Source organism: Neopelma chrysocephalum, unplaced genomic scaffold (assembly GCF_003984885.1).
Source record: "Neopelma chrysocephalum unplaced genomic scaffold, ASM398488v2 Primary Assembly neopelma1_24, whole genome shotgun sequence".
NCBI classification, from domain to species: Eukaryota; Metazoa; Chordata; class Aves; order Passeriformes; family Pipridae; genus Neopelma; species Neopelma chrysocephalum.
Window position 1 is genome coordinate 47,782,829 of NW_020897693.1, and position 27,981 is coordinate 47,810,809.

The window sequence follows — 27,981 nt, forward strand, 5'->3', positions numbered from 1 at the left end:
CTCGGGAGGGTGCGGCTGAGGCGCCCGCGCGCTTCGCTTCCGGGTTGTGGTGCCGAAGGGGCGGGGCGGGAACAACGCGCCCGCCTCAAGCCCCCAAGCGACACGCGATTGGCTGGGGCGCTCATCCCGGGTAGGCGGGACGCTGGCAGTTCGCTCTTCCTATTGGTTACGCGCCGTGCCCGTTCCGCGGGACCGCCCGGCCATTGGCCAGCGGGGGTGCCCGTCCCGGGGCCGAGCGGCGGCCGCGGCGGCGCGCGGGGGAAGATGTCGGGCGGCGACGCCAAGAAGCTGGTGCGGTCCCCGAGCGGGCTGCGCATGGTGCCCGAGCACCGCGCCGCCCGCAGCCCCTTCGGCCTCGACGAGCCGCCGTGGGTGCCCGACAAGGAGGTATCGCCGCGGGCGGGGGTGCCGCACTTCCCTTTCCCCTTCCTTCCCCCTCTCTTTTTATTTCCCGTGCGTTAATAGATTAAAGGACGCAAGGCTGGGGCTGTCACTCGCTCTTCAGGGGTGTTGCGGCCCCATCACAAAAATTAGCGACTTGCTGAGTTAAAAGTATCGCGACCTGAGCAGCGTTGCTTTAAATGCTTATAAAGGTTGTTCTGAAGGCTTCAAGTGCTTACGAAGGTGATTCTGAAGGCTCTGTAAATGTAAAAGTAATTATACACCATGTTAAGGCGATAAGGCTGAGTTAGAAAAGCCCTTCTGGCTCCCGGTGCGAATGTTCGTGGTGTTAAACAAGCACTGAACAACTTAAAAGTGTTTCAGTCGACTTTGCTTTTATACACCAAGTAAACAATGTGATCGTGGTATTATATCTAATTTCATGTAATATGCGCTATTTGTTGCCAGTCCCCACAGCCAGATGATAATGCAACATAGAACCGATTGTTTGTTTATTTATTTATTCTGTGGTGTGGACACACGCCAGTGCGTTTAAATGTGACCGGAATGGAGATTTACTTTAGATGAGCCAACGTGAATTTAAGCCGGGAGTCACCAAACAAAGCCATTCTTTGGCAGATACGGACGTGGCTGGTCTGTTTTGTGTGGGAACATTGTGTCCTCCCTTGGCTAGGAACGAGGAAGAAAGTTTTTTTTCACTCTACCTGGTATCTCTTGAGGCAGAAAGTTCTGTGTAAAAGTAATTAATTAATAATTCTGGAGACTCACTCTGCCAGCACAGCTTCTGCATCTCAGGCCCACCTGAGCTGCCATAAGGGGGATGAGCAGTAAATCAGCTGCTGGTTTTGTCTGAAATAACAACCCTTTTTTTGGGAAGTGACTTTTTCAATTTATTTTAATAAACAAGCAATCTGCTGAAATACCTAGTGTGAGTTTCCTCAAGTTATTCTCTTCCATGCTTAGAAAACCCATGACTAGCAGCTGTTTTCTGTCTTATATGTAAGACAGCGATTTTCTGTTTTATAAGTAAAATAAGATAAATTTTCAGTGGCCGGAGCAGGGTGTCCTTGGAAGTCTGGGCTGAGCTGCCCAGATTCCCACCCAGCTGGCACCGTGTGTGCTCTGGGGCTCTGGGTGTGCTGCAGGTGGGGCGTGTGTTTATCTGTGAGCTTGTGGCAAAGTCTGAGCAGTTATTGTGCAAGTGCCTTCCCTTTGTGCTTTGCTTCTGCTGTGTAGGTGAGTTGCTGCACCCCTGTGCGCTCACCTGGGCCACCTGGAAACCTGATTCCTGACAGATATAATTTGTGTAACAGTTAAATTGAAACTGGTTTTCTCCTTGACCTTCTGAAATGCAGTTTAGCATGTCAGTAGTTCTTGATTATAGTAGGCTGGTTACATTAAGGAAAACAAGGTACTTAATCTAATACACAGACCCATCTTAATTCTATTAGAGGTTGTTTGAGGGTTGTAGTAGGGTTTATTTAAACTAGTTGGATATGTTTAGAGACATCAGCCTGATGTGTGTTGTTAGTTTGAATTTTATGTTACAGTTGCACTGCAGGTATTCATTCCCCTTAAAGTTCAGCTTTTCCCCATAATCGGCTGGTCTGATGGTGTTGAATTGAGACTGAATGTTGTCTTTGCATCAGGCTCAGTGATATTTGCTGTTGAGAGGAAGTGTCTTACGGGCAAATGTTTTAAGTGCATTTGTTAATGCCAGATTAAGAATATGAATTGTTATTTTGTAACTAGTTATTTTACTAGATTTCGTAAAGAATTTTGAAGTTCTGAAATCCCTTTGGTTAACAATTGCCAAATGTGTTACAAACTTTTCCCTCAAAGAAAGCAAGTATGTGATACACAGGGAAGCTTAGAAATACCATGTTTTTGCTAAAAAAATGAAATTTAAAGAGACAGTGTTATCTATTTAATGAATTAGTTGAGAACTATTGATCTTGTTACCATGTCAGACATAATTAAAAACTAAGTGTCTTTGTCCAAGACAAGACCTTGACTGGTATTAGACAATGCTAGTCTGGCTTTTCAAATCCATTGGCTTCTGCTGTGCAGCCAGTAACACTCACAAACTCAGTAGCTTTATTTTTCTTATGCAGGGAGAGTCTACCATCTTGGTTTTTTAAAATTAAGGTCACCTATGACTTATGGCAGTTAGTTTTGTGAAGCTTATATAGCATTGAAATATAATTCAAGTTATTAATTTTATGGCACAAGATTATACAGTCTTAAAATATCAGTTACTTTGAGGAATTTGAAGTCTAAGGCTGAAGCAGTACTATTGAAAACTTTGCTTTTGGTAGTCTTATTTGTAATACAGATAGAGAGTTGAGGTGGATAATATTGTGAACATCTGTGCTGAGCATCATTAAACTTGAGACAGAGCTTAAAATGCTGGTCACTGCCTGTGTCTTTTCTGACTCAGAATTTCTTTGTAAATCACCAGCACAGCTCAGCTGGTGATGTTTCTATTAAGGAAATCTTGGACTAGAAATCGAGTAAAGTTTGTCAGTTTGGCTGCAGAGGTGGCCAGACCTCGTGACATCCAGCTGTGCACCAGATGCTTCCATGGCTGAGGAACACTGTGTGCTGCACAGGAACTCACAGATGTGGTGAAAGTGGTTCCCTGGGGTTCCTCAGTCGCTGCAGGAGGGAACTGAGCTTCCCAGAGCAGGGTCCTCCCTTGGCTCGGGCTCTCAGAGGTGGCACTGGTTGTGTGGCAGAGCTGCCCCTGGAGTGCTGGTGAACTTGGGCAGCTGCAGTACCAGAAAGCACCATGAGCTATATCTGGCCCGAGTTCCCTTGTGCCATTTCCCATGCTGGCACCATCTGCTTTGGTCCGGTGTGTTCCTGGGTGGGATTTGGGCAGCTCCTTAACTTCCACGTTTGCAAACGTTCACTGTGTTAACGAGCTGAACCAGGTGTTCCTGTGCCTCACTTCTTGAAATGCTGTGTTATTATATATGCAAATAAAGCATGTGAAGTGTAACTAAAACTTCCTGTCCATCTGTGGGAGTCTCACCTCTGGTTGGATCTGTGATATTATGAAAATCAGTTACCACACTTGAGCAGACACCTGAGAAATTCCACTCTATTTGTAATGAACCAGCTCTCGGTATTTTTAAATTAATACCAAGATGCAACAACTGTTGGATGCTCTTCCATTTTCCTCTTGCCAAATGAAGTAATCTGATATCAGTGGCTGATTGTACGTGAAATGAATATACTTGTGACATAATTTTTTTTTTTTTACATCTTTTTTTGAAGATATGAAAAATAACTTGGACATCGTGCTTCCTTCCCTCTAAGTGTGATAAAACCCCTTCAAGCAATAAAGCTTAATTCAATACTTGTCACTCTCTAATTCTGTCAGTGTGCGGATGAATACAAAAAAATCACCTTTCAGGATATTCTACAATAAAGGTCTTGTCCCAGGCAAAGCAGAAGTTGATATTATACAAATGGATTCACTTGGTTCTGGTTACTTAAAACAGAAATGCCCTTAAGGAACAGTGTATTGAACCTACTTGTGTCAGAACATTTTCCTAGTAAAATCCCATTCTGCAGTGCCAACTACCATATGCCATTGGACTTGTGATTTATTTATGACAGCTCTATATATCAGGCAGGGCTATCATCACGGGTCTGGAATTCAGAAATATTTTTCCATAGAGTTTGTGTTAAATAAGAGGATGGGTAATTTGACTTCTTCTTGAGAAGGACTTGTATGTTTAGCATAACATTGTGTATGAAATCTACATAGGACAGTATTTATAAGCGTTTGGTTTTTGGTTTTTTTTTTCTAGTTTGTGACTTGCGCTTTCTGCATTTTGCCAAAACACAAAGAAAAAGACCGAAACCAATAAAAAACAAACAAACAAAAACATCACCATGCAAACCCAACCAAAAAACTTCCCACTTGGTTGCATTAAGTATACCAAAATTGTTGCCAGGTCCAGCTCCCAGACAAGCAACACATCAAAAATTAAGACACTCAGTCAAGATCAGTGTAGAATAGAACCTGGTATTAGCTGTCTGAGTTACAGACATGAAACCTGGGGAATGCTGAAGGTACTTCATGCTGAAGGTTATTAATCAGTGAGTGTTGGAATAAGCTTTTGTACAGCCGTTGTGAAAAGAGGTGGTTGGATGCCTTAGCTCTGTGTGTGTTATTTGAGACGGTTCAGGAACATTTCTAGTTCTCTTTTGTGTGGGATTTAGAAACAGCTTGTTGTAACAAATTCTACAAGTAGCTGTTGATGTTCCCTTACAGTGACTGCCGTTACTCTCTAATGTGTTAAAAGTCTTTTTAGACATAAGAATGTTTCATGTAAACTATTGCCAATTATTAACAAGCTTACACTTCAGAAGAACATGAAAGTTTCTAGAGAATTTTTAATTTAGCTGCTGTAATATTTTTTTTGCTATATTTGCTGAACTTGTGACTGATTGAGTATCTGCTGGAGCAAAAGTACCTCTATAGAAGCTGTTGTAACCTGAAGGGATTTATAGAAAAAGAGGGTTAAATATTGAAATATGTTAATTAAAGGCAAAGGGTGATTACTGTGTTCTTAGCAAATAGCACCTGCTTATCTTAGGGCATGTGTCTAAGATGACATTCTGCTGTAGTCTGAGATAGTCTGGTTTAGGGGTTTCAGTTTGTAGAGTTAAAAACTTACTACAGGATCTAACGATGTTCTCCTGAGTCAGATGTCAGGCACAATTTTGAATTAATATTTGCAAATCTAGAAATAATTGCATTATAAGCCTTGGAAAGTAGGTTTTGATATGGTGGATAGAAATATGTAAAATCTTGTTGAAAATCCAGTGATCTAATTGCTGAGTATCAGCCCTTTCATAAGTGACTTTTGTACAGAAAAATCTGGTTGTCCTACAGTCACTTGATCACTCCTGGTAGTTTAAACAATCAAAATTGTCACCCCTTAAACTCTGCCTTGCTGTGAGAGAGAAACGCCTTCAATTTTTTTCTGGTATTTCTTTTGGGAGGAGTGTGGGTGTAAGCTTGTTTTAGGAAAGAGATATTTCAGGAAGTGACTTCTTGTAGCTGGAATAAAAATTAGGTCTTGGTGGCTTGGAAGAAAACCAAGTATCTCCTAGCACGTTTCAAAAATGTGTGAGTACTGAGAGCATTAAAATACATAAACAATGTTTTAGAGAGTTAGCAGAGCATCACAGGATAAAATGGTGAGGACAAAAACTTATATAAAAACGATTGACTCTGGAATATAGGACTGTCTGAATAGCCAAACATTATCAAGCATGGTAAGTACTTCTGAGATGTAGTTTTGCCTGCTGGAAAGATGCACTATTCCTAGGGGGGAAGTTTGGCAACTTTTTTGGTCTTACAAGTGGGGATGACATTACTTTGCTACATCAATATTAAATGAAAGCCATCCATGGTGGAAAGATAAAGGATAGAAATTTGTTGGAAGTGTTTCTTTATAAGGCATAATATAAAGCTCATTCTTTGCATATGGTGGTAGAATTAAAAGTTTAGAAATTTTTGTAGATTAATCTTAATTTGTACTGTTTTCCAGTGCCCAAGATGTATGCAGTGTGATACAAAATTTGACTTCATAACTAGAAAGGTAAGAGAAATCAATGAAATTTAAAGCAGTAACTGTTGCAAAATACTAATATGGACTTATTTTGAGTTAAATGTAGAGCATTTCAGTTGAATACCCTGTAAAGTCTGATGTAACTTAGTTTTTCTTTCTGTTGAGCCTTTTCTGAGAAGAGTCCTTCTTGGTTTTGGTTCTGTTTCTTTGCAATGCTTCTTGTTGCTCAGTGTGTAATACAAGGTTTTTTTCTAAATTACTGGATACCTGCAGGATTTACAGTCAAAGGAAGAGTTCGAGAAGCTCATGCTGGAGTGGGCTGTTAACATCAGTACTGACATAGCACCCAAATCAACTAATTCAGTTGTGTTTGGGGAGAAAAATTAGTTGTGGAAATGTAATGTTTTCAGGAATAATGAATTGTAGTCTTACATTAAAGAACCATATTGTTAAAATGTAAAGAACCAAAACTCAGCTTCTCCTTCTGTTCTAAAAGTAAACCAGGATTTATCTTGGGTTTGGAATAGAGAATTTCTGATTGAAGTAGAAAGTGTAAACTACATAATTAGTATGTGTCTCACTGCATGAAAACACTAACATTAGAGTAATTATGTTCATTACATACCAGCAAGCAGATCACTGTGGAATGCTACTGGTGTGCAGAATATGACATGGAGAAGGAAAGTGCTCTCCCAGAAAAGGCCAACAATGATTTTTAGGAGGGAATATCATTCCTTCGTATAACTACACTGACGCTCTTTTAGCATGCCCTTGTGAAAGTGAAGAAAGATGGGGAAGTGTGCCTTGTAGTGCAGTGACAAATTCAATATTTTTTATTTATTATTTGGAGGGAGATGGAAGGAGAAATTTGAAACCAGACACACTCATACCAGATAACAGGCTGCTGTATTTTACTTGTGTTACTTTTGGGAAGCAATTGCAGGCAGCCCTGGGAAATAGGTACTCCAGAGAATTTTGCATTTGGAAGGAAAGCCTAACACTGACCAAAATTGCACTGTATCAGTTCCTTGTATCAAACTGCTCAGGCTTGCTTTGAGCCACAAATTAGTTCCTGCTTGCCTGGGAATACTTGTTCTGTCACGAGAACTTGCATCAGGAAGATCTGCTGGCACTGTCACACCCCAAGAGTGATCTGGAGCACAAGCCACTTGTTGCAGATTTAAGAGCTGTGAAACGCATTGCAATACTCGTTCTGGTTTTGCAACTTCATTGGATTTGTACTCTGCTGCCTGATATTTCTGATAGAGGAATAGCTTTAGGTTCTCAGTATGAAGATTTTTATCTTTTTTCCTTGGGAGAAACTTGAGAATAAGTTTTAAAAGAGAAGAATAGTATCTTCAGTTGAAGAAGAATAGAGACTTCAATTCAAGTTTCCCAAGATCTTTGCTTGGTAGTAAGAAGGGACCTGAAAACCACTCTTGGGTTTTTATTGACAGTGAGGTGAAGGACTTGCTGGACACTGGAGAAGCCCTTTCCTCTCTGGTTTGCTTCAGAGGCATCTTTACAGAGTGCCAGCAAAGGCTTAAAGTGCTGCTGTTCACGCTATACTCAGTCCTTCGTGTTCAATCTACAGAGATTTGTTTCTGCCACTTCAGACTTACATTTCCTTTACCTGTCCCTCAGCCTCTATCTTTCACACCTGAGAAACTGTTGGGGAGGATGAGATGAAACGTAGTAACCTTTCAAATTATCCCCTCCTAGTTACCTTTGTAAATAAATACACAAAACGTTGTCTCCTGCTCAGCATCACTGCCGGAGGTGTGGGAAGTGTTTCTGTGACAAGTGCTGCAGCAAAAAAGTGCCTCTGCCTCGCATGTGCTTTGTGGATCCCGTGCGCCAGTGTGCGGAGTGTGCCCTGGTCTCACAGAAGGAAACGGAGTTCTACGACAAACAGCTCAAAGTGCTCATGAATGGTAAGGACTCCGTGCACAGAGGAGCTGTTGGATCTCGTTGGTGTTTATTCAAATTTTGATAGACAGTAAGAGTAATGCCTCTTGTCCAACAAGCTGCGGTTTTGTCTCCTTCTTGTCGTGCACCTTGTTTGGCAGGTAACAATTCTGTGTTACCGGTTTGTTTAGAGAGAGGTTCACACTTCTTAGAAATGTTTACACCACACTTCTTAGAAATGTTTACACCTCTCAGTTTATACTTTTTGGTCTTTAAAAACAGTGATTTAGTTAAAGACAAATTTTTAATGCCTGTGAGAACAAATATATATGCAGTTGGCATTTTCCTTGAAATAATGCGTCTTTTAGCCATATTCCTGCATCTATTTAGCCATTAAATAGGGATGAAAAATACTTTAGAGTAGAGAATAGTTTAATATTTTCAAACAAGATACAGTGCTTGTTTCAAGCTTCATCTGAGAGCTTTGATCTTGCCCGTGGCCTACAGCTGTGGTTGATGGCAGATCATCATGAGTGGCCAATTTTCCATAGGATCAAAACTACATGCAATATAACAATTTGTGTTCCAATTACATTAAGAAAGCTGAATCTTCAGTTTTTAAGCTATTCTGTGATCCTTGAGTGCCTTTTGATGGTCTCTCAGCATGATGCCAGTGTGCATCCTGGGTAAGCTAAGCCCCACATCTGATGAGCGTAGATATTCCTGGGGAGATTCCAGGATCAGAAGGGAGCGTGTTCATCCCTGTAGCACACAAATCGTTCTTCACTCTGCTTTGCCATAGGGGTGTGGACAAGTTTTCAAACAATGTCTTCTAAATTGAAGACTTTTTTTTATAAAGTGCGTCCTGTTTGCCTTCACATTCTGCTGTTCAAGCCTGAAGTTGTTCCTGACTTGCTGTAGAGCCACAGTTTGTGTTATTTTCTCATTTCCCAGACCAGCAGTATTGGGATGAGGTAACACAGGGACCATGAGGCATGGAGGAAATAAAGGGGTTAGGCGTGTAGGCTGCTTGAAGTTATGAATCACTTCTCTAATGTAGCAACGATGATTTTCCCCATGTCAAAGCAGTTTTGAGGGGGAAGAAACACAACATGAAGGCTGAAGTTCACTGCCCTCACAGCAAGACTGAGCCAGCCTTCAGTAATGAAAAAGAGATGTCTTTGCTGTTTATTAAGCATAGAACTGAAGGTCATGTCCTGCTATTAGATTCTTTTTTTTTTTGTTTCGAATACTGAAACAATAGCTTGTGTTATGATGACCACATAGGGTCTTTAATTGCCTGTCTTTGCCACCTCCAGTTCTCTTCTGATTTTTAAAAGATTCATCTTAGATATCATGTGCATTTCTGCAGCATGTGGGAGAAATTACATAGCATGTGTGAAAGGTCCCGTGATTCAGAACATGATAATTAAAGATGAGATTTTTATACTTCAGTGTTCTGCTGATGTTAATCAGTTTAACATTTCAATTACTGTCTTTATTTCACCCAATTTTGTGTATTACTAGGTAAAGATTAGTTATCCTTTTTGATACTTGAATGTTCCTTCTTGAACTCTGTGTTAGAAATCTGAAACATTTCTTCCCAGGTGCTACATTCTTTGTAACTCTTGGAACATCTGATAAATCTGAACTCATGGTTTGTCGACTTTCCAGCAACCAGAGGTAAGAAAGAAATTGCACTTGTAAACTATAGTATTGTTGCACTTACAGCTCTATTATTATCTGATACCTTAAAGAAACTATAAGAGCAATATGCTCTGAGGATATTGGAGAGAGTAATCAGATGGAAAGGATAGATTTATTTATCTGATGTTACTGGAGTCAGTTTGTTTGAATTTATTAGGGGTGTGGATCAGAATGCCTTGGAAGGGTCGATCTCCACTTACTGATAATGTCTCTTGGTGCCACTGGAATACAGTGTTTTTGCCACCTAATAGGAAGCAGGGGCAGGGAAAAGTCAGTAGGCACTGAAAAAAGCTTGTTTTGGAATGATTCTAACACTGCACCATATTGTTTAACATTACAACCAAAGCATTACTTTGGTCATCCCCTGTAATTTGGTTGACTAGACCACTTTGGGCTCTGTTCACTTTTTCCTCTGGAGCTTTGGAAGAATAAAATTTTGGAATAAAAGAAGAGCTTTTAGTATTTTGGACAAGTCTCCTGGCAAACAGAACTATAGGTTTCGTGGGGTTATTTTCCTAAAACTGAAGAACTTAAATGAAAAGTAATACTTCCTGCTTGACTTCTTTCCCTCCTCACCTCAAAGAACACATAAACAGCATCACTGAGAGATTGTGTTTATTTTTGTTTCCTTTGATTTGGACTTGATATTGCAGAAAAAAAATTATTTTTTAAAAAAAGTTTTTCTTCTGTTATGTAGATACCTGGTTTTGGATGGAGACAGCCACTATGAAATTGAAATTATACAGATTTCAACAGTTCAGATACTTACAGAGGGATTTACTCCTGGAGGTAAATTTTTCATTTAATATAAATGAACTCTTTAGAAAAAAATATGAAGTTGTAATTATTGTTTGAACTAGACAGTGCAATTCTAGGTTATTGGTAACTCAGTGTAACTGTTAATTACAGCTGCTCTCAGAATAGAGTGCAGTGTGTGAAACCCTGTCCATGTGGCTACTGGGATTCTGGGGAAAACCTAAGAATTCAGAAATTCCTTTACAGCTGTAATATGGGAGAGTCTCTCAATAAACCTGAGTAAGGGTGGTCATCATCTGTTCAGATCCTTTCTCTTGGCTAAATACAAATGTCTATTGATTTAAAAGCTCATAGGAGGAAACTGTTAGACTTTGCTATTAGCCTTTTCCATTTCAGAATCCAGCTGGGATTTCTCTTCTGCTGGTACAAACAGTTGTTAGGAGAGTGAAACTGTGGGGGGAAAAAATTAGTTAAACTATGCTTTTTAAATTTCATTCAAGATGAAGGGGTGGCCAAGTGAAACTGGTAACATCTGTATTGGAGTGCAGCTACTTACTGCCTCATCTCTTACCAGATTTTAGAGTATTTCAGGATGAACTTGAATATGATTTGACTGAAATGAGAACAAACAAGGTCAGGAGTTTCAATAATTGTACTTTATCAACACCTCTGTCACTGCTGGGTTTTTCTAATTGCATAGCCTGTCTGTGCAGTATTCAGTCAGTGCAGCATGTTAACTTTAATAAACTTACCTTGGTATTCAAATCAACCAGATGTGCTGCTGAGTCACTTAATGCTTTAATTCCTTGTTCACTACTCTTCTGACTGATTTATCTTTTTTCTGCCTGCCTGCCTTCTTGATGGTAGAAAAAGATATTCACACTTACACCAGCCTTCTGGAGAGCCAGCCTGTTACTGAAGGTATCACCAGTGCCTTTGAGCGTGACTCACCTCAGCATGTTGGAATGACCTCTCCTCACATCTTTTCCCTGCAGTGCTGTTTATTTGCGTGATCTGTAGCTGCTGTTCAATTTGAGTTGTGTTCAAATCTGACGTGCATCTGTTCCTTTCCATCTGTCTGTTTATTAAACCAAGAATGAATGTTTTGTAACACTTTGGAGGAGAACTAAAGCACTCAGGGCCTTCTTTAGACCAAGTGAACTGTTGTCCATGCTGGAAGGGAGAAGGGAAGATGAGAAATAGTATCTTCAGTGGTACAGTGTTACACACCACCTGCTTTAACAAGTGTGCTGAATTGGGTATACCAGAAATGAAAAATATACTCCCTGTGTGCTGTCCAGAAAGGCTTTGCTCTGGAACTGTTAATTAATGGCTTGCTTTTACATATTTTTAAAAGAAAGACGACTTCTTATCATGCAAGGTGTGTTCTGCCTGACTCAGTAATGTCCTGAAATGTCAGACATGGGCAAACTAGTCAAGGCTGTAGGTGTTTATTTCCACTGATTTAAATAGTCACTTAATCTGTTGTTCTGACTGGCAGGTGCAGGGGAGCAAGTGATGAAGTTGAATTTCCATTTAGCCTCAGAGAGGAGCAAATAGCTACTTTGATAAACCCTGCTGTGGGCTTCTATTGGATTGGTTAGACTGAGACTGTGATTTGTTTGGCTCCTCAGATATTGCAGTAACAGCCTTCGGGAGCCCTCTCACGCAGACACTTTTAAAAAGATCTTTGCAAAGTGGCTGTGCGTGCTGATGCTGCTCCTGGGGCTTAGTTTATACTCCACTGCTGCAGGAAGTAATGATAATGAAGCATGGCATTCTGAAAGCTCTTGTTTAATTTGTGTATTTTTGCTTTGGTTTATCTTCATCTCTGCAGCCAGAGTAAGAGAGATACAAACATCTATTGTGCTATTGTCAGAGCAACTTCTTCTGTAGCAATTTCCTTCAGGAAGTAAATTTGTCAGCCGTTATCCAGTCTTGCATAAGCATCTCTCTCAACCTTTGCCAGGTTTGGAGGGACTTCTTACTGCTAATCCAGACTCTGTATCCAGCTTTGCCATCAAAGTGGATACTAGTAGCTCAGCTTACAGACTGCAGGCTACCGTGTGAAACTGTGGTATCACGTCTTAACATGATGATAGTAAATCATGAGGGTGTTCTCACTGTTTGTAGCTTCACCTGATGGCTTATGCAGGTTCTGCCTCGGTGAGAATTAAACAGTTTTGAGGCTGCAGGTTCCACTGCCTGGCACTGCCAGCCGTGGTCACAACCTCCTTGGATACAGCAGCTGTTGGTGCACCTGCAGCTGGCCGTGCTTTGAACCGAGCAGTGAGCATGTTTCTTCAAACACGTTTATGAGCTGGAAGAAGTTGTTTTACTTAGTTGGCAAAACCTGTTGCTGTTCAAGATGTTATTTCTCTTTCCAGGAGGCAACACTCGTGCCATAGGTATGATTCTGCAGTACAAGGTACCTGGGTCGGAGGAGGTAACGCAGATGAAATTCACTGCCGGTGAGGACTTCAACTGTAATAGGAAGCTGTCAGCAAGCTGGCTGGCAGCTATGCATAAGGTAAGCACAGCAGCCAAAACTCAGAGAAGGCTTAGAAGAAAATCTTTACATAGGGTGTTTAGTAGCACTAAAGAGAGCAGGCTGCCTTAGGAGTATTTCTGTTATTTTTTTATTAAGGGCTTAAGGGCCTCCTTGCTTAGAAAACAGAACCTATGGATGGCTGTAATGAACATGACTTTAGCTTTATGGTCAGATAGTTGAAGAAGTTATGCACTCTAAAGGATTTTCCAAGATCTTATGTATATCATTAGATGAAAAGAAGTAGGAATTAGACTTCAAAGTTCCTTAGGATTTTGTTTCTGGCTGATAGATGTGCATTATGAAATACTCTTTTGAACCTAAATTCAGCTAATTGTTTTTACTGCTTTATGAAGGCTCAAAGAAGTTGTTGATTTTTGAAAACAGAAGACTTTCATTACCCATAGAGGGCCTAACAGCAAAAGATTAAACTGAAGAGTCATATTTCCTAAGTCAAAGTTATGGCGGAAAAAACCAAAGCCGCACCACCTTCATTCATCTGATCAGTTTCTCATCAGAATTGTAACTTACAAGGTGCCTGCATGGGCAGGTGTGTGGCTGTTTGCTGCTTTATTGCCATTGTTGAGCTCCCCAGTTTTCCCAACCCCAGCATTTACCTCTGTTCAGCCCAGTGTGCTCAAACTTTCTATTGCCATGAAAGTGCATTCAGTACTTCCTGAATGCTAGTACATGCCTTAGGTGGAAGAAAACGGAGGAAGAATTTAAAAGCCTTGGATTTAAAGGAGATTTTTGGAGGGGTAAAAAAAGGAGATCAGGTGGCTGCAAGTGAATGTTCAGTTAACAAAATGACATTTTGCCCTTGTTTGTTAGGCAACCAAACTTCTCTATGAGTCCCGGGACCAGTGAGAACTGCAGACGTGGCCTCCTGAGGGAAGACACAGACACCAGCCTCCACAGACCTGCCTCTCACTTTTTGCTGATTTGACAGCTGGAAATATTTGCTGTTCTTGACTCTCTCATTCCAGTGTGGTTCATTATGTAAGAACTGGCAAATGCAATGTGAGTATTTTTTGAACCATGAGTATTCACGGTAGTGTGCAATATGTATACAGTTAATGCTTTAAACAGCCTCACCTTTTAAGACTTTGTATATTTTGTTAAGCCTTTATTGGCACTTAATATGAAAGTGACCTGCACTACAGCTAATGTACAGCACAACTTTTATAGTAACAATTATATAAACTGTTTGCTACAGAAAGCAAACAAATGTGTATGTCTCTTCTGCAGAGAATAGCTTTTGGGTATAGATCTCAGGTTTTTCCCTCTATCCAAATGTTTAAAATCAATGTACAAAAAAAAATCTGCCTTAGATATGCTTTTGTAGAAATCACTTGGGTTTTTTTAAACATTTCATTTTAGACATCTAAATATTTCACCAAATACCACCAAATTTGACTTACATGAACATGACCTTGAAACTTCACTTCTGTAATAAATAAGCTTCCAGAATAATTTTTAGTTTTGTATTTTCTTTTTTGGTAACTAGCTTTTGTTAATCTAACTGTAATACTATTGAAATCGTATACAACTTAATGTACAAATATGAATAAATTAATTCACTTATTTAAAAAAATGAGGTGATGCTTAATTTTGTAATATAAAACTTCTTTAGTGATGGACACCGTGGTCTTTGAACTCTGAAACTTTCAACTTTTTATAAACAGCACTTCAATTTAATGCTAAATTAATTAATTTGTCACACTTGGAACACTGGAATACTAGTGTAAGGAGGTTTCAAAAGCATCTGGCAAGTCCTTTTCAGTGCAGCTTGTAAAAAACAATGAGGAAAGGTGAGTCTACAGCTAGAACCTGGCAAGCTACAGTTAGTGTTTTCATGCAGACTGTGACCCAACCCACGTCTGCTGCTCTGACCTCTATAAAGAGAGTGGAGAATGCAGCCATGCCTTAGCAGTACTTTATTGTGCACATTTACATGTTCTCTGAATTAGTGTATCATAGGCTCTTGAAATCATCACATTCATGTAGCAAATTCTTCAACAATAATACCCTTTCACTTTTCACCACAATATATACAGTTAATGCTAACCTGTGGTAAAAGCAAGTTACAGCACTGCAGAAATGGATATATAAATTATACACAGAACTTGTACATGAAGAGTTAATCAAATTGCATACTGTTAAATGGGATAAAATTACAAGAAATATGGCTAAAACTTATAATGGGAGATTCAAAATATACTTTTGGTATATAAAATCATGTACAATTAAAACTCCAGTGAAGTGCCTGTTTGTGGATTTTTCTTTTTTTGCTTGAAACTACAATGTAGTGGAACAGGTTATTGCATAACTTGCCTTGGCAGCAGGTGTAGGCTGCCAAGAACCACAGAAACTGTCCTCCACTAAGCTATTGCCTTTCTTAAATCCTTCTCTAAACCTTGTTTCTTTCTTCTCCTTGTCTTGGCATCTACACGACCCTCTTCCTACTTCTATCCCGTCCTTCATATTTTCTTCTAGACTGACTCAGGCAGACTTCAGCTGACACAGTATAACCCTTACCAGACTCTTACCCTTTTCAACTATTGCACTTTCATCCCTGCAGACGTACAAATCCTTTAGGCTGCTGCAACTTCAGTACTAACTGTTCTGTCCAGGCTGGACAAGCTCAGGTGGTTAGTAGGGAAACCTTTACATTTGTAGAGGTAACACCAGTGCTGTAGGCTGAATAATAAGAAAATAAAACACCACGTGAGATACTGTGTAGGGACTTTGAGAAGTGTATAAATACTGTTGTTTTGTTAGTTCTCTAGCTTGATTCTAAATGCAAATAATGCAAGATGCTAGACTAGATAAAGCTTTCGTTGGGGTTGTCCAGACTAGGATTTAAGTGTTTAGCATGTTGCCACCTAAAATCCTAGCCCACATCAAGCTTTGGTAACTACTTAATTATGCATGTAACAGGTGAAGATCTCGTGTCCTAGAACCCAAAGAGCTGATCGGTAATGAGAACTCAACATTCACTGGTATCGAAAAAAATATCCAAAATCCTGACGTGGGACAGTTGCTGTGGGGGGGTTGGAGCAAACCGGACAGCGCATCTGCACTCCGCAAGTGACACCTCTGAACATGGAACACAAGAAAGCTCCTACCACGGAACTTTGACTCAAAACACTGCTTTAGACGAGAGTTGGCGCAACACTGTAGGTAGTGGAGGTATCGCTCTCCTCATCAGTGGTGGGTCACATAGAAACGATCCTCATTTACAAACTGCAGATCTTGAAAGTCGTGGATGCTGTCCATTTAATAAGAGAAAGCACCATTAAAACTAAATATCATAGTTTTATTTCTCTGTGTGAAATGATCAAAAACGATGGCTCCAGTGTATGTTTTAAGTTTCCAGTTACCAGCACGGTATTGCACTGTTGTACAACTGAATTCAAGCAAGGGTTCGCTGTCGAGGTTTTATTCGTGGATATAACTAAAAAAAAAAGAATAAAAATATTAGGCTTTGCATGGTTAATACCAACTTAAATTATTTATAACCAAAGGGTAGTTACTAACAAGAACTGAGTGATGAAGTGTTTTGGGGGGTGAGATTTTTGTAAGCTACAGTATGTTCTTAGGCATCTTCTGAAAAACTAAACCAGAAGCAGCAGGAGGCCAAGGATTGACTTATTCCTGCCAAGAGGAGCAACATCGCTGCTCTGAAAATGACCTGGTGCATTTAGATCGAGATCCAGACTAGACAAAGGATGCTTTTACATAAGTAAAAGAACTCCCTGTTAAGCACTTGAGAGAACTTATTTCCTGCTCTACAAGGTTTCCTTATGCATTTCATCCTCTGTAGCTCTCTGCTTGGTCGCCTGACATTCCTGGTCTCTGATGACAACTGTGTTCCATCTGACTGAGAGCAGCATAAATGACTTGCCCACAGTTGTCATCTTCAAGGCTCTTTCCTGTTTTAAACTTGCGCATACTTATGTTCTTATCTTGTTCCAGGTACTAAAAACTTTCCCAAAGAACTTTCTGTGCCAAGGCTTCAAGCTACCTAATAGAGCCACCACACTTTCCATAAGGGCTCTATGTTTTAGCCAGGGGGAAAAAAAAATCCTATTAAAGCATGAACTGTATTAAATATACTAACTTGCCAAATGAAAACCAGCACTAATCTAACAGTAGGCTCTCCTTTTTGTTTACAATGGCCCAGAGGCCAGAGAGAATAAGGATAATCTGCTTTGCACCACTTCATAGTGGTATATCCGGATGATGCAGAGGGATTCTGACCAAAGATCCATCTTGTGCTCCTCCTTCAGGTGCAAGAAAAAATATAAAAGGGAGAGGGTGACTTAAAAAGAACTTACCCCAAGGAGGTTTTTAGGCACATAGCCTTCTTTGTCATTGAGGCGGGCCCACCACCACTCTGTTTCATTGTCATCCTTGCGCCTTAAAATAGTGATGGCATCACCCTCGTGGAATGACAACTCGTCATTGTTCTGGGCTTCGTAATCCCAGAGGGCATACACCACCCCTTTATTCATCACTCCCAGCTTCTCTTGCACTCCTGTTAACAAATTGGAGAGCACACTCTATGGTAAAATAGCCTGTTTTTGTCCTTTGAGATTTTTAGTATTGACACAGTGGCCCAAATATTAGTCTCCTATTAATAAAATTTCATGAACGGTTTTCAGCACTTCCATGGTGAAATGCTGTCAGAAATTTCACTGCATGATAGAACCAAATCTTGCAGAATAGTTTAGAGCATGAGGTTTTTCTCTTATTATATAGGTAATGGGAACTGCTTCCTACAGCAGGCCTAGTACAGAAACACTTGAGGTTTTTGAAAATCACACAATGTCAGATATACAGAACCTTAACAAAGCTTGTATCCTCTGATGGAAATTAAAAATTTGTCTGCTCCATCAAAGTGCTTTTCTGGCAAAATATCTCTTAGTAACTAAATACATTCTGTAAGTTAATTATTCATAAAGTACACTTGTTTCTTCGTGTGATCTGCTAGAAATTTGTGCATCTGGAAGTTGGAGTATTTCTGTGAAAACACTTGACAACTCGCTGTTACTGTCAAAACCTCCCCATGGAAGCGTTTCCTTGAAATAAAGCCAAATTAAAACTTCAAAAATCTGTAACATTAGATTTTGCCTGTGAAGTAACTAAAAAACCAGAAGGACTAAGAGCAACATCATAACAAAAAGACAATTCTGATTTTAGCACTTTGAAAGCACAGGCACATGATGGGCCATATCATCATGGGGCCTAAGCAGATGTTTCATGCAGATCAGAGAGACAAAACAGGATGAATGTTAGAAAAGCTAAACAAGTTTGTAAGGCAGTGTCACAGCTTACCATACAAGAACTGAGAACACTGAATATAACCTTCTTCCATCTCCTCACACTTGTCTGCAGCAGTTTCTATATCACTTATAGTTGAAGCAAAAATAGCTGCCCCAGATTCAACCAGTAGTTTACAGAGATGAACACTATTGCAAGAAGCAGCACAATGCAAGGGTGTCCTGAAATAAAGGAAAAAAATGTACACGTGAAAAAATAAACTTCCATGAATCCTCATTACTTTGTCTTGCAACGTAGAGCCTGTCTATTTTGAAAGGAAGTTGCTCTTTATGATTATTGTATGTTTATGCATTGTCCAAAACCTGTCAAGCAACTGGTGTGGATTCCAAGATTTACCTGACTCCAGTAAAGCCAAGCATTCTAAAACAGATGATAGCAAAAATACTGATTTTCACAGCTTACAGAGCTGCTTGGTGTAAAAGGGTATTTTCCAATACAAGGAAACCTGAAAGGTAAAAACCAAGGTGAGGGTTCACATGCCCTCCCCAAACACTTCAGGAATGCTACAGCTACCTGTAAGGCGAGATTCTTCAAGAACACCAAAATCTGTGGTGGGTTCCATGGTGATGAAACTTAAGTAAATTAATTTCTGTCATTGGTTATTTACAGTTTAATTATTTCACCATCTGAACAAGAAATGCAACTATACCACTAATTAAGGCCAAACTGTAGTCTAGTTTATGATTTGCCGAGGAGCTGAACACAGTGTAACTTTGCATTTAAGTTCACCTCCACCCAGAGCTTGGAAAGTTTGCTTGGGATAAAGGGGACGGAAATTGTTGCCAAAACAGGACTAGACTAAATTTTGAATGTGCATCCAGATGGTGTTTCTCTCCCAGATGCTGGGTTAAAAGTCTTGACACTTACCACCCATCGCTATCTGCTGCATTTACATTTACACCAAAATCGAGCAGGAACTTCACAATGTGGTGATGACCAGCACACACTGCATTATGCAAAGGTGTAATTCCTTCGTCGTTTGGTTTACTGGGATCATCAACCTGTTGAAAACATAAAATAGTTCAGCACTTTCTTTTTTCTAATTGTGGAATGAGGTTGTCACTGTTTAGAAGCTTACCTCATATATGATTCGTTGTACCAGATCAAATTCTCCCTCCAAAGAAGCATCCAGGAGGAGAGCCAAGGGATTGAACTTCACTCTCAAACCATGGCCTGTTCTTTCTGAGTTGGGTTTCTTCAAGTTGGTACGTTTTGTCTGAGCAGAGATGAAGGTTGGAAGGCATCATTTCAGGTTGTACAAGTGTAAAAAGGATTCAGCTATGAACCTCATCTTCTTTAAATAGCATTTAGAACTAGGCAAACAATTCTATTTAGAAGTCTCGAAATAAAAGGCTTGATATATTACTATGTCTTATGCAGTTAAAAAATGAAAAGGCAAGCCAATATAATTTCAAAGCTTCTAATTAAGAGATAGTGAGTATAGGGAACGAAATAGTTAAGTCAATGTTTTTTTAAGCACCATCATCTTCATTGTATTTAATATAAGCCGAACGTGTTTCTGGTGGATTGTCTGAAACACTGTGAAAACTTTTGCTTAGCCTGAAAAGCACAACACTGTTAAGACTGAGTTATCAGTCTGCACTCAGAGAAATCTATGCCTTGAATTAGCAGAAGTCTCTGCTGTAGTTGAGAGTTTTGCTGAAGGAAAAAAAATGTACAGAACATGAAGGTATTTTATGTGACATTCTAGCAGGTGTTATCAGAAGCAGCATTTTCAAGATCTGAAACACATTTAAATGTGTTTTGAGAATATTCTGGATCCTTTGCATGTGTCCTTGTCACTTGCTGTGGAAAAAATAATCTATTATTAACTACAGTTTTTATAGAAAGCTTTTAGTCTCTAGCTCTCTAAGATCTGTTTTCACTTATGCTCCTATTTAGTATGGCTATTTCAGATTGGAAAATAAATGCCTCAGAGTATGAATAATATCAGTTGCTGGCATATTCCATTCTCCCAGAAGTACCCTGGCCCATATGCTCATGGAAGATGCATACAAGGCCTTGTGCACACTGCAGTTAAATTCTTAGAGGAATGCAAGGTCCCTACCTGAGTCAAAAAATGGAGATGAACATTGGTTTCAAAGTGTGAGTCACATCACAACAACTAAGAGTAAAATTCAGTTTTCTCTGTATTTTTCAATTCTACAAATGCGGTAGATTTTGGCAATGACAAGTATTTAAAAGATTTTGGTGCAGCTGGAGGAGGGACTTTGGAAGCAATTCAAACTATGTGACAAGCCCATTATGAAAACATTTTTGCTATCACAAGTCAGCTGTGCTGCTGTTGGAGTTAGCCCTGGTCTCACATCTCTGTGCTGAGGGAATAAGGAGGGCACTCCCCCTCAGAACAGCTATTTCATCTTGCCTGCAAATTAAAAAGCTTCACACTGACATAACTATTTGTACAAAACTAAGGATAAGCTATCTTTGCAGGCCTGGAGAAAATAAAAAAAAAAATTTTAATGGAATCTCAAATTCCAGAATTAGTTCTACAACAAGAGCCCCCCAAAAGTTCTAAAACCTACATACACAACCTCCTGTTGCCTGTATGCATATTTTCCTTATTAACAGCTACAGTAGTAAAGAAACTAATCCATCAGAATTCTCCCTGGAACTCCTCTGATTTTCTTTTCTTTTAGTATCATGAAACTTCAAGTGCAAACATACCATGCAGCAGAAGCTTGCAAACTTCCAGTTATGCTAAACACACGGCTAATTTCATAGTTCACAAAGTTGTTCTTTCCTTAGTTACTTACTGCAGGAAGTGGAGGAGGAAGAGCAGGTGGCAAAGGAGCTTCCTCTTCTACTGGAGAACTGACCTCTGGCGTGGGACTGGGTGACTGCTCAGTAGAAGTAACTATAGCAGGATTGTTGTTGTTGTTGTCTTCGGTTGTCTCAGACGTTTGATTTGTAGTTTCAGTGCTTATCAGTTCTTCAGTAGCAGGAGAAGGTAATTCATTATCATTGGCATCTGACGAAGGGGGAGGCTCATCGGGAAGAGGAACTGTAGGTTGCACAGGAATTGGTTCTTCGATATTGCCATTGGTACTGGCGTTCCCATTATCAACGTCAGCTAAGATACCTATGAAGTCCTGCGGATTGCCTGGCTGATAAAAGGGAGCACTTTCTATTCCTCCTGCCAGAGTATTAAAGCGCTGATACAATAATTTTTGTATATTTGGTCCACTCGGGCCTTCTGGTTCAGTGATAGAGCTGCGTTTCTTCAACGGCCTTGGAGCATTGGCCAGTTTTCTCCTCAGGGCCTCAAGGTCAGCGTCACTCTGATACCGTAGGGGCGAATGCACAATAGGGGTGAGCTTAGTAGGGCTGAGAGGACGAGGAATGTTTTCCACATTGCTGTTTTCACTGGGTGGTGGAGCATTTTCCAGCTCTTGATCTTTTTCAGAGACCTCATTCTGAGGCTGAGGCTGTGGCTGTGAGGAAGTCTGGGCGGGCAAAGAACCGTGAAGGAATGGCAAGGGTGAGGGAGAGGTTGAACCAGACTGTAATACAGGTTTTCCATAAACTGGAGAAAAGAAAGATGGAAACCAGTGAAGAACTGTTCTCAAATTACATATCAAAATATTTACAAACAAACTCTGTTGCTACTTGTTTGACACTAATATAGAAAGCAAAAAATACTGTACTGGAAACTATCAATACAGAAAATACTTACCTGTTGGTGATGCTGATGCTTCTTACAATTATAAGCTACAAGCATCATCTGGAATGTTTTTCCTCTTTCATGAGGAAACAGTAAGAGGAGAAAAACTGTCTTATCTAGACACTGTTTTTTCAACTTAATTATGAAAGTATTGGTAGAGTAATCCAGGCTGTATTGTTCCAGTTGTGTCTTGTTTTAAATAAAAGGTAAATCAATGCATACTTATAACCTCAAAAATAGATAGAATAATTTTGCTGCTATGCTGCAGACAAAAATAACTTTCCTCACAGATTTAGATGAGTTTTCAAAATTGATATGGAAAGTAAACTAAGCCAAATAAGTAGACCTTAACAGTGTATTTCAAAGAAAAAAAAATAAAGCAAAAGATATTCTACCTGCTTTTACTGACTTATTTAAGGTATTGTACACAGCTTGCTGATAATTCTTTGGTGGCGTTGCTTGCTGAAGATACATGGAGTAGATGGAACTGGAGTTCACTGTCTGTGGCCCTTTTCTGGGAGACTGAGGTCTTGATCCTTTATCAGCTAGAAAAGGTCTGATTGCCACAGTCAAAGGGAGTTCTGGCCTGCCATCTCCTCCTGGGAACAAGGGGGGACCGGAGGGTTGGTACGTGGGGCTGGGAGGTACCGAAATTCTCTGCTGGATCTGCTGTGAGGAGCTGGGCTGGTGCACGTTGCTGGGTGGCGGGAGGGGAACGGGCCTTTGCCGGTTTGCTATACTGGTGCCCGGTCTGGGCAGGCTGCCATCCTTCCTTCTTTCTAGAGAGTTTGTAGAACCTGTTCCTAAGGGAACTGGGCTTGGATAGGTTCCATAGTTTTGAGGCAACTGCTTGCTTACACCAGGAACTGTTGGTGGCACCTTTCCCAGGTCAAGACCCTATTAAGAACAATAAATAGTATATATCATTTAATTTAATAAAATACTCATGAGCAAGAACATTCTTCATTCAACAAAACATACTAACAATCTTGTGGGACAGCAAAGGAGTTAATACACACAATTTGTGTTCTACCTGAACTTATCACAGGACCTCATCATACCTCAGACAGAGCCCACTGTTTAAAGGCACCTTCAGCTGTAACACATTTATATCAATACAGAATTATTTGCATACACGCAAAGCCTGAATGACTTGTTCGAGGTTCTGGATCTCAGTGTCTAGTTGATAACATATTTGACAATATATAGTGTAATAACAGAGTTTAGCAAAACTATTTAAAGACCAGGTATTTATTCTTTAAAGATTATAGTCTTAAGGAATTTATAACGTACTAGAACAACAGTGCAGACAGACAACACCAGTGGACTTGCTTAAGGATGGATTTAATTACTTCTTCTGGGAGATTTTTATGAGTGAAAGAGTGCACTGAAAAAGTAATAATGTACACCAAGGAAAAAGACTTAACAAAAATATGAGAAAAACAGGAAAGAGGAGGAGATGATTAGGAGAAGCAAAGAGAGAGAAAAGGGGAGACCAGATACGTAAAAGAACAGGAAAGAATATGAACTATTGAAATTTTTTAAAAATTATATAAATTTAATGTGACAACAACAAAGGAACAGGAGGAATAGAAAGATAATTTTCTTTATTATTTTTTAAATAATCAGAAGCAGGGAAACAGAATGTGTATGTAACTCATAGCTAAATGTTCATAACTTCAGCAAAACAGATCTGTAAATATATCACAGATGAAACCCACCAGCTTATCAGTACTTCCTAATGCTGAAGTTGGCAAAGGCTGGCTGGATATAGTTCCTTGTTTTAAAGCAGTATCCATGCTCGATTCTTTCCAGTCTGTGTTGGAGATCTGAGGGGGTTTTACCACAGGGGTTGAGCTCTGTTTAAGTATTGGCCAATTTCCATCATTAGCTTGAAAACAGACAAAAATACTAGATTTAAGATAATCCATAAAAGCATTGGAAACAAGCAAAACAACATGTGAAATAGAATAGCTTAGATTACAACAGGATTAATTTGATTCTAGAAGTGAGATACATCATTATTAATGTTTGATTCAGAAATTAATCCTGAAAGCCAAATCACTGCATATAATGTGCTGTTCATTACCCTTTGGCATTCAAATTGCACTGAAAATTTCTATAGAAAAAAAGATGGTTAAAATTTTGGCTTGAGTGTTGCATATTCTGCTATTAGAAGGCAAACAAATTCAGAACAAAAGTCCTTACAGAAACACTTCATCAACACAATTCTCTGGGTACTATCCAGAAACACAGTCAAACTACACTCAATGTTAAGTCTACATAAGCTCCAAGTGGACCTACTCCAAATTTAAACTATGGTTACCAGATTCATTCACTCATAACAGGATGCAAAAATTCCTTTCAACAGCAGGGTGGAATAAAAGCACACGTGCCTTTGCTGGAAGTGGTGGTTAACTTACCTTTTGTTTTTCTTTAACATACTCACCAATTGCCCCAGAGATTTAATATTAAAAAAATGTATAAAGTCAATTGACAACATCAACTCAAGTATCAAAACACAAGTCATGGGCTTTTATCTTTATCATATGCAAAAAAATATGCATAGCTGCATATAAACTGAGGCAACAAATCCTTAATGAAGTCCTAGATGCATTGAAATTTTATTAACTGTGTGAGACTATTTAGTTTCAGTTCTCTAAGTAAGCAAGAGAGTTTAAATAGCCTAATAATTAGATCTGGTTTATAGTAACTAAATAGATCACATTAGATCCTAAGGATTTGATTTGCCTTTAAAAGATTAAGCTTCAGGTTTCTCTTCCTCTAAGGAGACCAGAGATCATTTCTCCCTCTCTATGGCCTGTAATTATCTTAGTGGATCACTTGAGATCAGTAAAGATGACATGTAACACATAACTAACTTTACTAGAGGACAGCAGCTAAAATGGAGGGGGCTCGTGTGTGAGAGGGGGGAGATCGAGATTTCTGGACTCCATAGTAAGACAACATCAAATGAAAATCAGGTATTTAGTGGCAGTTTCCCATTTCATTTCAGTTTTAAGCCCCTAGAACACAGAATCAGCAGGACTATTTCTAGAATTCTTTGCCATCCTCTGTTTAGTATAATGGATAGTCTCAAAATAAGTGGCATAGGAACATTCTATGGACAGTGAATTTAACATCACCACTCTCTACTGTCTATCCATGAGCCTTACCCACTTTCTTGAGTAGCCCTTGAAAAAGGGTTAACACTTGCAAATGTTTACATTGACAATATAGCAGAGAGTCCAGAAATCACTTCTCAGACTTGCAAACTGCCAGGAAGTAATGAGGCCCAGCTTCAGTACTGGCAACACCCAAGAACTGAAGCTGTTGTGTGTTTTGTTCATTATTGTTTATAATGATCTGGTTATCAAGAGTGAGACTAGAAAAAGATGACTGTCTAAACACTTAGACCCTAAATAATGGAAAATTTTCCAACTACGCACTGAATGAATGTTTGTTGTACAATATATGACAATCTGTAACTCCAGTAAAACATTTGATTTGAAGATCCATTAAAGCTGTCATAACTGATTCATGCTAAACATGAAAGCATCTTGAGCTGTAAGTTTAGTTATGATGAAAACACAGGAACAACAGCAGAAGTTACAACAAATTTAATTATCTTACCTGCAAATTCAAGTCTACACTCTTCTAATAGAAAGACAGATATACAAAACCTTATTTGGAATTCCAAATATCAGCACATTCATCCCCAAATTCTGAGGTAACAGATTGGAAGTAAATTCAGACTCTCTCTCCTCTCTCTAACTTCACTGTGAGGGTGGTGAGACACTGGAACAGGTTGTCCAGAGAAGCTGTGGATGCCCCATCCCTAGAAGAGTTCAAGGCCAGGCTGGATGGGGCTCTGAGCAACCTGGTCTAGTGGAAGGTGTCCCTGCCCATGGCAGGAGGGTTGGAACAAGATGATCTTTAGCGTCCCTTCCAATCAGCATTTGTCATGAGTGCACCTCTCAGGTACTCCCCCAACCCAAGCACTTAATGGAGCTGCTGCTGCAATCTGCAAGTGCAGTGTATGGCACCAGAGGCTGCCTGATGGTACTAAGGGGAGGCACCCAAAGAGCATTTGCCTTCTGCCATCTTTGGCCACACTAAACAGGTTTCAGACGCTCTGTCCCATCTGCAACACTCTCCTGACAAGGCCTCCCCAGTTCCTGTTCTCAGCCACCCCACAGCCATTCTGGCCAACTGGATTCATTTTCTCCTCCACATGTACCCTCTTCCAGGCCTCCTGTAAACCTAACACCTGGTGTATTTCAGCTTCACATAAATAAGACAGTGACATGCAGACATAAAAAGGTTTTGTACATTTTCTCTGACTTTACCTAAAATTTTTGTAGGTCTGGATCCAGGGTATTTAGTACAGCAACTGAAGTGCACTCCAAGTATAACATGGAAGGGAGCAAAATTTTGCTATTGACTTGGACAGAGTGAGTTTTTATCCCAACTCTGCAGTCAGTGCAACATGGAAATTCAAAGTTTCTCACAAAGTAACTCAAACTAAGCCTGTGTGTTATATATCTATCCAATCTGAGATATATTAAAACATGCTTTGGTGATTACCACAAATTTTCTAATAACATTTAGAGAATTTTGAGTTTTTTTCAGTGAAGAAAACTCATCCCTGGTGCACTACTCCAGTACTCCTGGGATGAATTTGCTGCAGATCTGTTTCTTTCAAAGATGAAAAGCAACTTCTCAACCATTTTACATTTCAACAGCATCTTCTACATGCCAGATCACAACACAGGTTCTAAAGATGCTGTTTAATATGCATCTGTATGCAAGAGCTCAGATGACCATATTAAAAACTGAGTTCTTAGCTAGCCAGAGATCTTCTACGGACTCACAGTGCTGGGTGTCAAACAGAGTAGGTGCCAGGCGGATGACATTGTGAACAGCAGACTGAAGAGAAGTGGGAGGTGACAGAATAGGATCCACTATTATGTCTAAATCAGAAACCTTCCAGGTGTCTGGAGATTTTTTCACACACCCACAGTCTGTCTCTACCGGACACACCAAGGCAGATCCAGTTACACAGAAAAAAGAAAGAAAAAAAGTGGTGGAAAAATTATAACAATGACAATGGAGAAAATTAGAACAGGAACACTCAAATAATGAGAAATAAAAGCATGACAGTTGAAACAAAGTCTCAATTTCTTTTCTTCTGGTAGTATATAAGCTTTTCCTTACACAAATCTATTTTACAGAACTTCATTCAAGTACCTTCAGAGTAATAAACACAAAGTCAGTCCTAAGGCAGAATAATTACTTTTATAAAATCATAAAGTCCTGAAGTAGGTCTAGAAGTGGGTATGTATATCTTGGGATGTTGATATTACAAAATTGTGAATTATTTTTTTGTTGGTGAACTTAAAAGTTATGAACTGTGCCCTCCCATATGCAGAAGAATGTGTATGTCTGAAAACAAAACTGTTGCAAATCTGTCCCTTGACCCCACAGTTGTTTCCATATTTTCCATAAAACCACAGTGATGTGGTTTGTACAGCCTTTGAATATCTTTAGCTTGTAAAGGTATTGTTAAATCACTAATATCAATGGAAAAGACTGGGGCCGCTTTTTAAGTTCTGTTTGGATAATTTCATTTCCTATCCTTGGGGTTTTTTGGGGGCCATTTCTGACGTTCTTTCCTACTGAGAGGTTGAGAGTGTCTTCCCTCCATCTCTTCCTCCCCACCTGGAAGCACGCTACAAATTTTGCTGGAGTATTCTGTTTGAAGTACTAGAATGTATTGTAAATATTGCAGAAGCTTTGGTCCACTAGTCATTCCTTATCTCATTTTTGATCTCTCCTAGGAGACCAGGTAAACTAAGGCCTGTGGTTAGACCATTGGGATCATGCACTTTTATTTGTATTATGTATGTTTTCCTAGCCAACCATTTCTTAAGAATTCCGATTTTGCCAAGATGTGAGCAGAGAGGTGAAACTTGCCAGAATTGAGAACTTAAGGCACAAATATCATGACCTACTTTCTTCAGTTTCCAATGTAA

At 39.6% G+C, this 27,981-nt stretch overlaps 2 protein-coding genes across 12 annotated transcripts in view; one reads left to right on the forward strand and one right to left on the reverse strand.

Moving 5' to 3' along the window:
* The first annotated feature begins 245 nt into the window (after positions 1 to 245).
* ZFYVE21 (zinc finger FYVE-type containing 21) lies at positions 246 to 15,925 on the forward strand. Of its 5 annotated transcripts, XR_003532671.1 has the most exons (9): positions 248 to 387; positions 5,976 to 6,026; positions 7,762 to 7,930; positions 9,512 to 9,587; positions 10,309 to 10,400; positions 11,235 to 11,288; positions 12,755 to 12,897; positions 13,747 to 13,935; positions 15,856 to 15,925. XR_003532671.1 is itself a non-coding variant. In XM_027674074.1 (8 exons), exons 1-8 carry the CDS (start codon positions 265 to 267, stop codon positions 13,780 to 13,782), a joined length of 744 nt encoding a protein of 247 aa, XP_027529875.1. In that variant the 5' UTR covers positions 246 to 264; the 3' UTR covers positions 13,783 to 14,509. The 5 variants fall into 5 exon arrangements, 4 of the variants coding, with proteins under 4 accessions (XP_027529875.1, XP_027529876.1, XP_027529877.1 ...); XM_027674074.1 differs by lacking the exon at positions 15,856 to 15,925 and having other exon boundaries at positions 246 to 387; positions 13,747 to 14,509; XM_027674076.1 differs by lacking the exons at positions 13,747 to 13,935; positions 15,856 to 15,925 and adding an exon at positions 10,942 to 11,000 and having other exon boundaries at positions 12,755 to 12,891.
* The window catches only part of PPP1R13B (protein phosphatase 1 regulatory subunit 13B), a 69,873-nt gene continuing 56,729 nt past the window's right edge, over positions 14,838 to 27,981 (reverse strand). For 5 of the 7 annotated variants that reach the window (XM_027674061.1, XM_027674062.1, XM_027674063.1 and 2 more), the window contains exons 10-18: positions 26,821 to 26,976; positions 23,668 to 23,837; positions 22,342 to 22,843; positions 21,039 to 21,808; positions 19,340 to 19,477; positions 19,129 to 19,262; positions 18,256 to 18,422; positions 17,256 to 17,455; positions 14,838 to 16,372 (exon numbers count right to left, since the gene is read on the reverse strand). In XM_027674061.1, coding sequence (XP_027529862.1) covers positions 16,331 to 16,372; positions 17,256 to 17,455; positions 18,256 to 18,422; positions 19,129 to 19,262; positions 19,340 to 19,477; positions 21,039 to 21,808; positions 22,342 to 22,843; positions 23,668 to 23,837; positions 26,821 to 26,976 — 2,279 coding nt within the window. In that variant the 3' untranslated portion in view covers positions 14,838 to 16,330. The remainder of the gene's footprint in view (positions 16,373 to 17,255; positions 17,456 to 18,255; positions 18,423 to 19,128; positions 19,263 to 19,339; positions 19,478 to 21,038; positions 21,809 to 22,341; positions 22,844 to 23,667; positions 23,838 to 26,820; positions 26,977 to 27,981) is intronic. The other 2 variants (XM_027674065.1, XM_027674064.1) reach the window with 1 other exon arrangement.

Bases quoted from the DNA above. Each gene is read 5' to 3' on its own strand.
- ZFYVE21 (XM_027674074.1), top strand. From the start codon at position 265: ATGTCGGGCGGCGACGCCAAGAAGCTGGTGCGGTCCCCGAGCGGGCTG. The intron at 6,027-7,761 runs GTAAGAGAAATC...TCTCCTGCTCAG, and splicing joins TTGACTTCATAACTAGAAAG to CATCACTGCCGGAGGTGTGG. The intron at 11,289-12,754 runs GTATCACCAGTG...TTCTCTTTCCAG, and splicing joins GAGCCAGCCTGTTACTGAAG to GAGGCAACACTCGTGCCATA.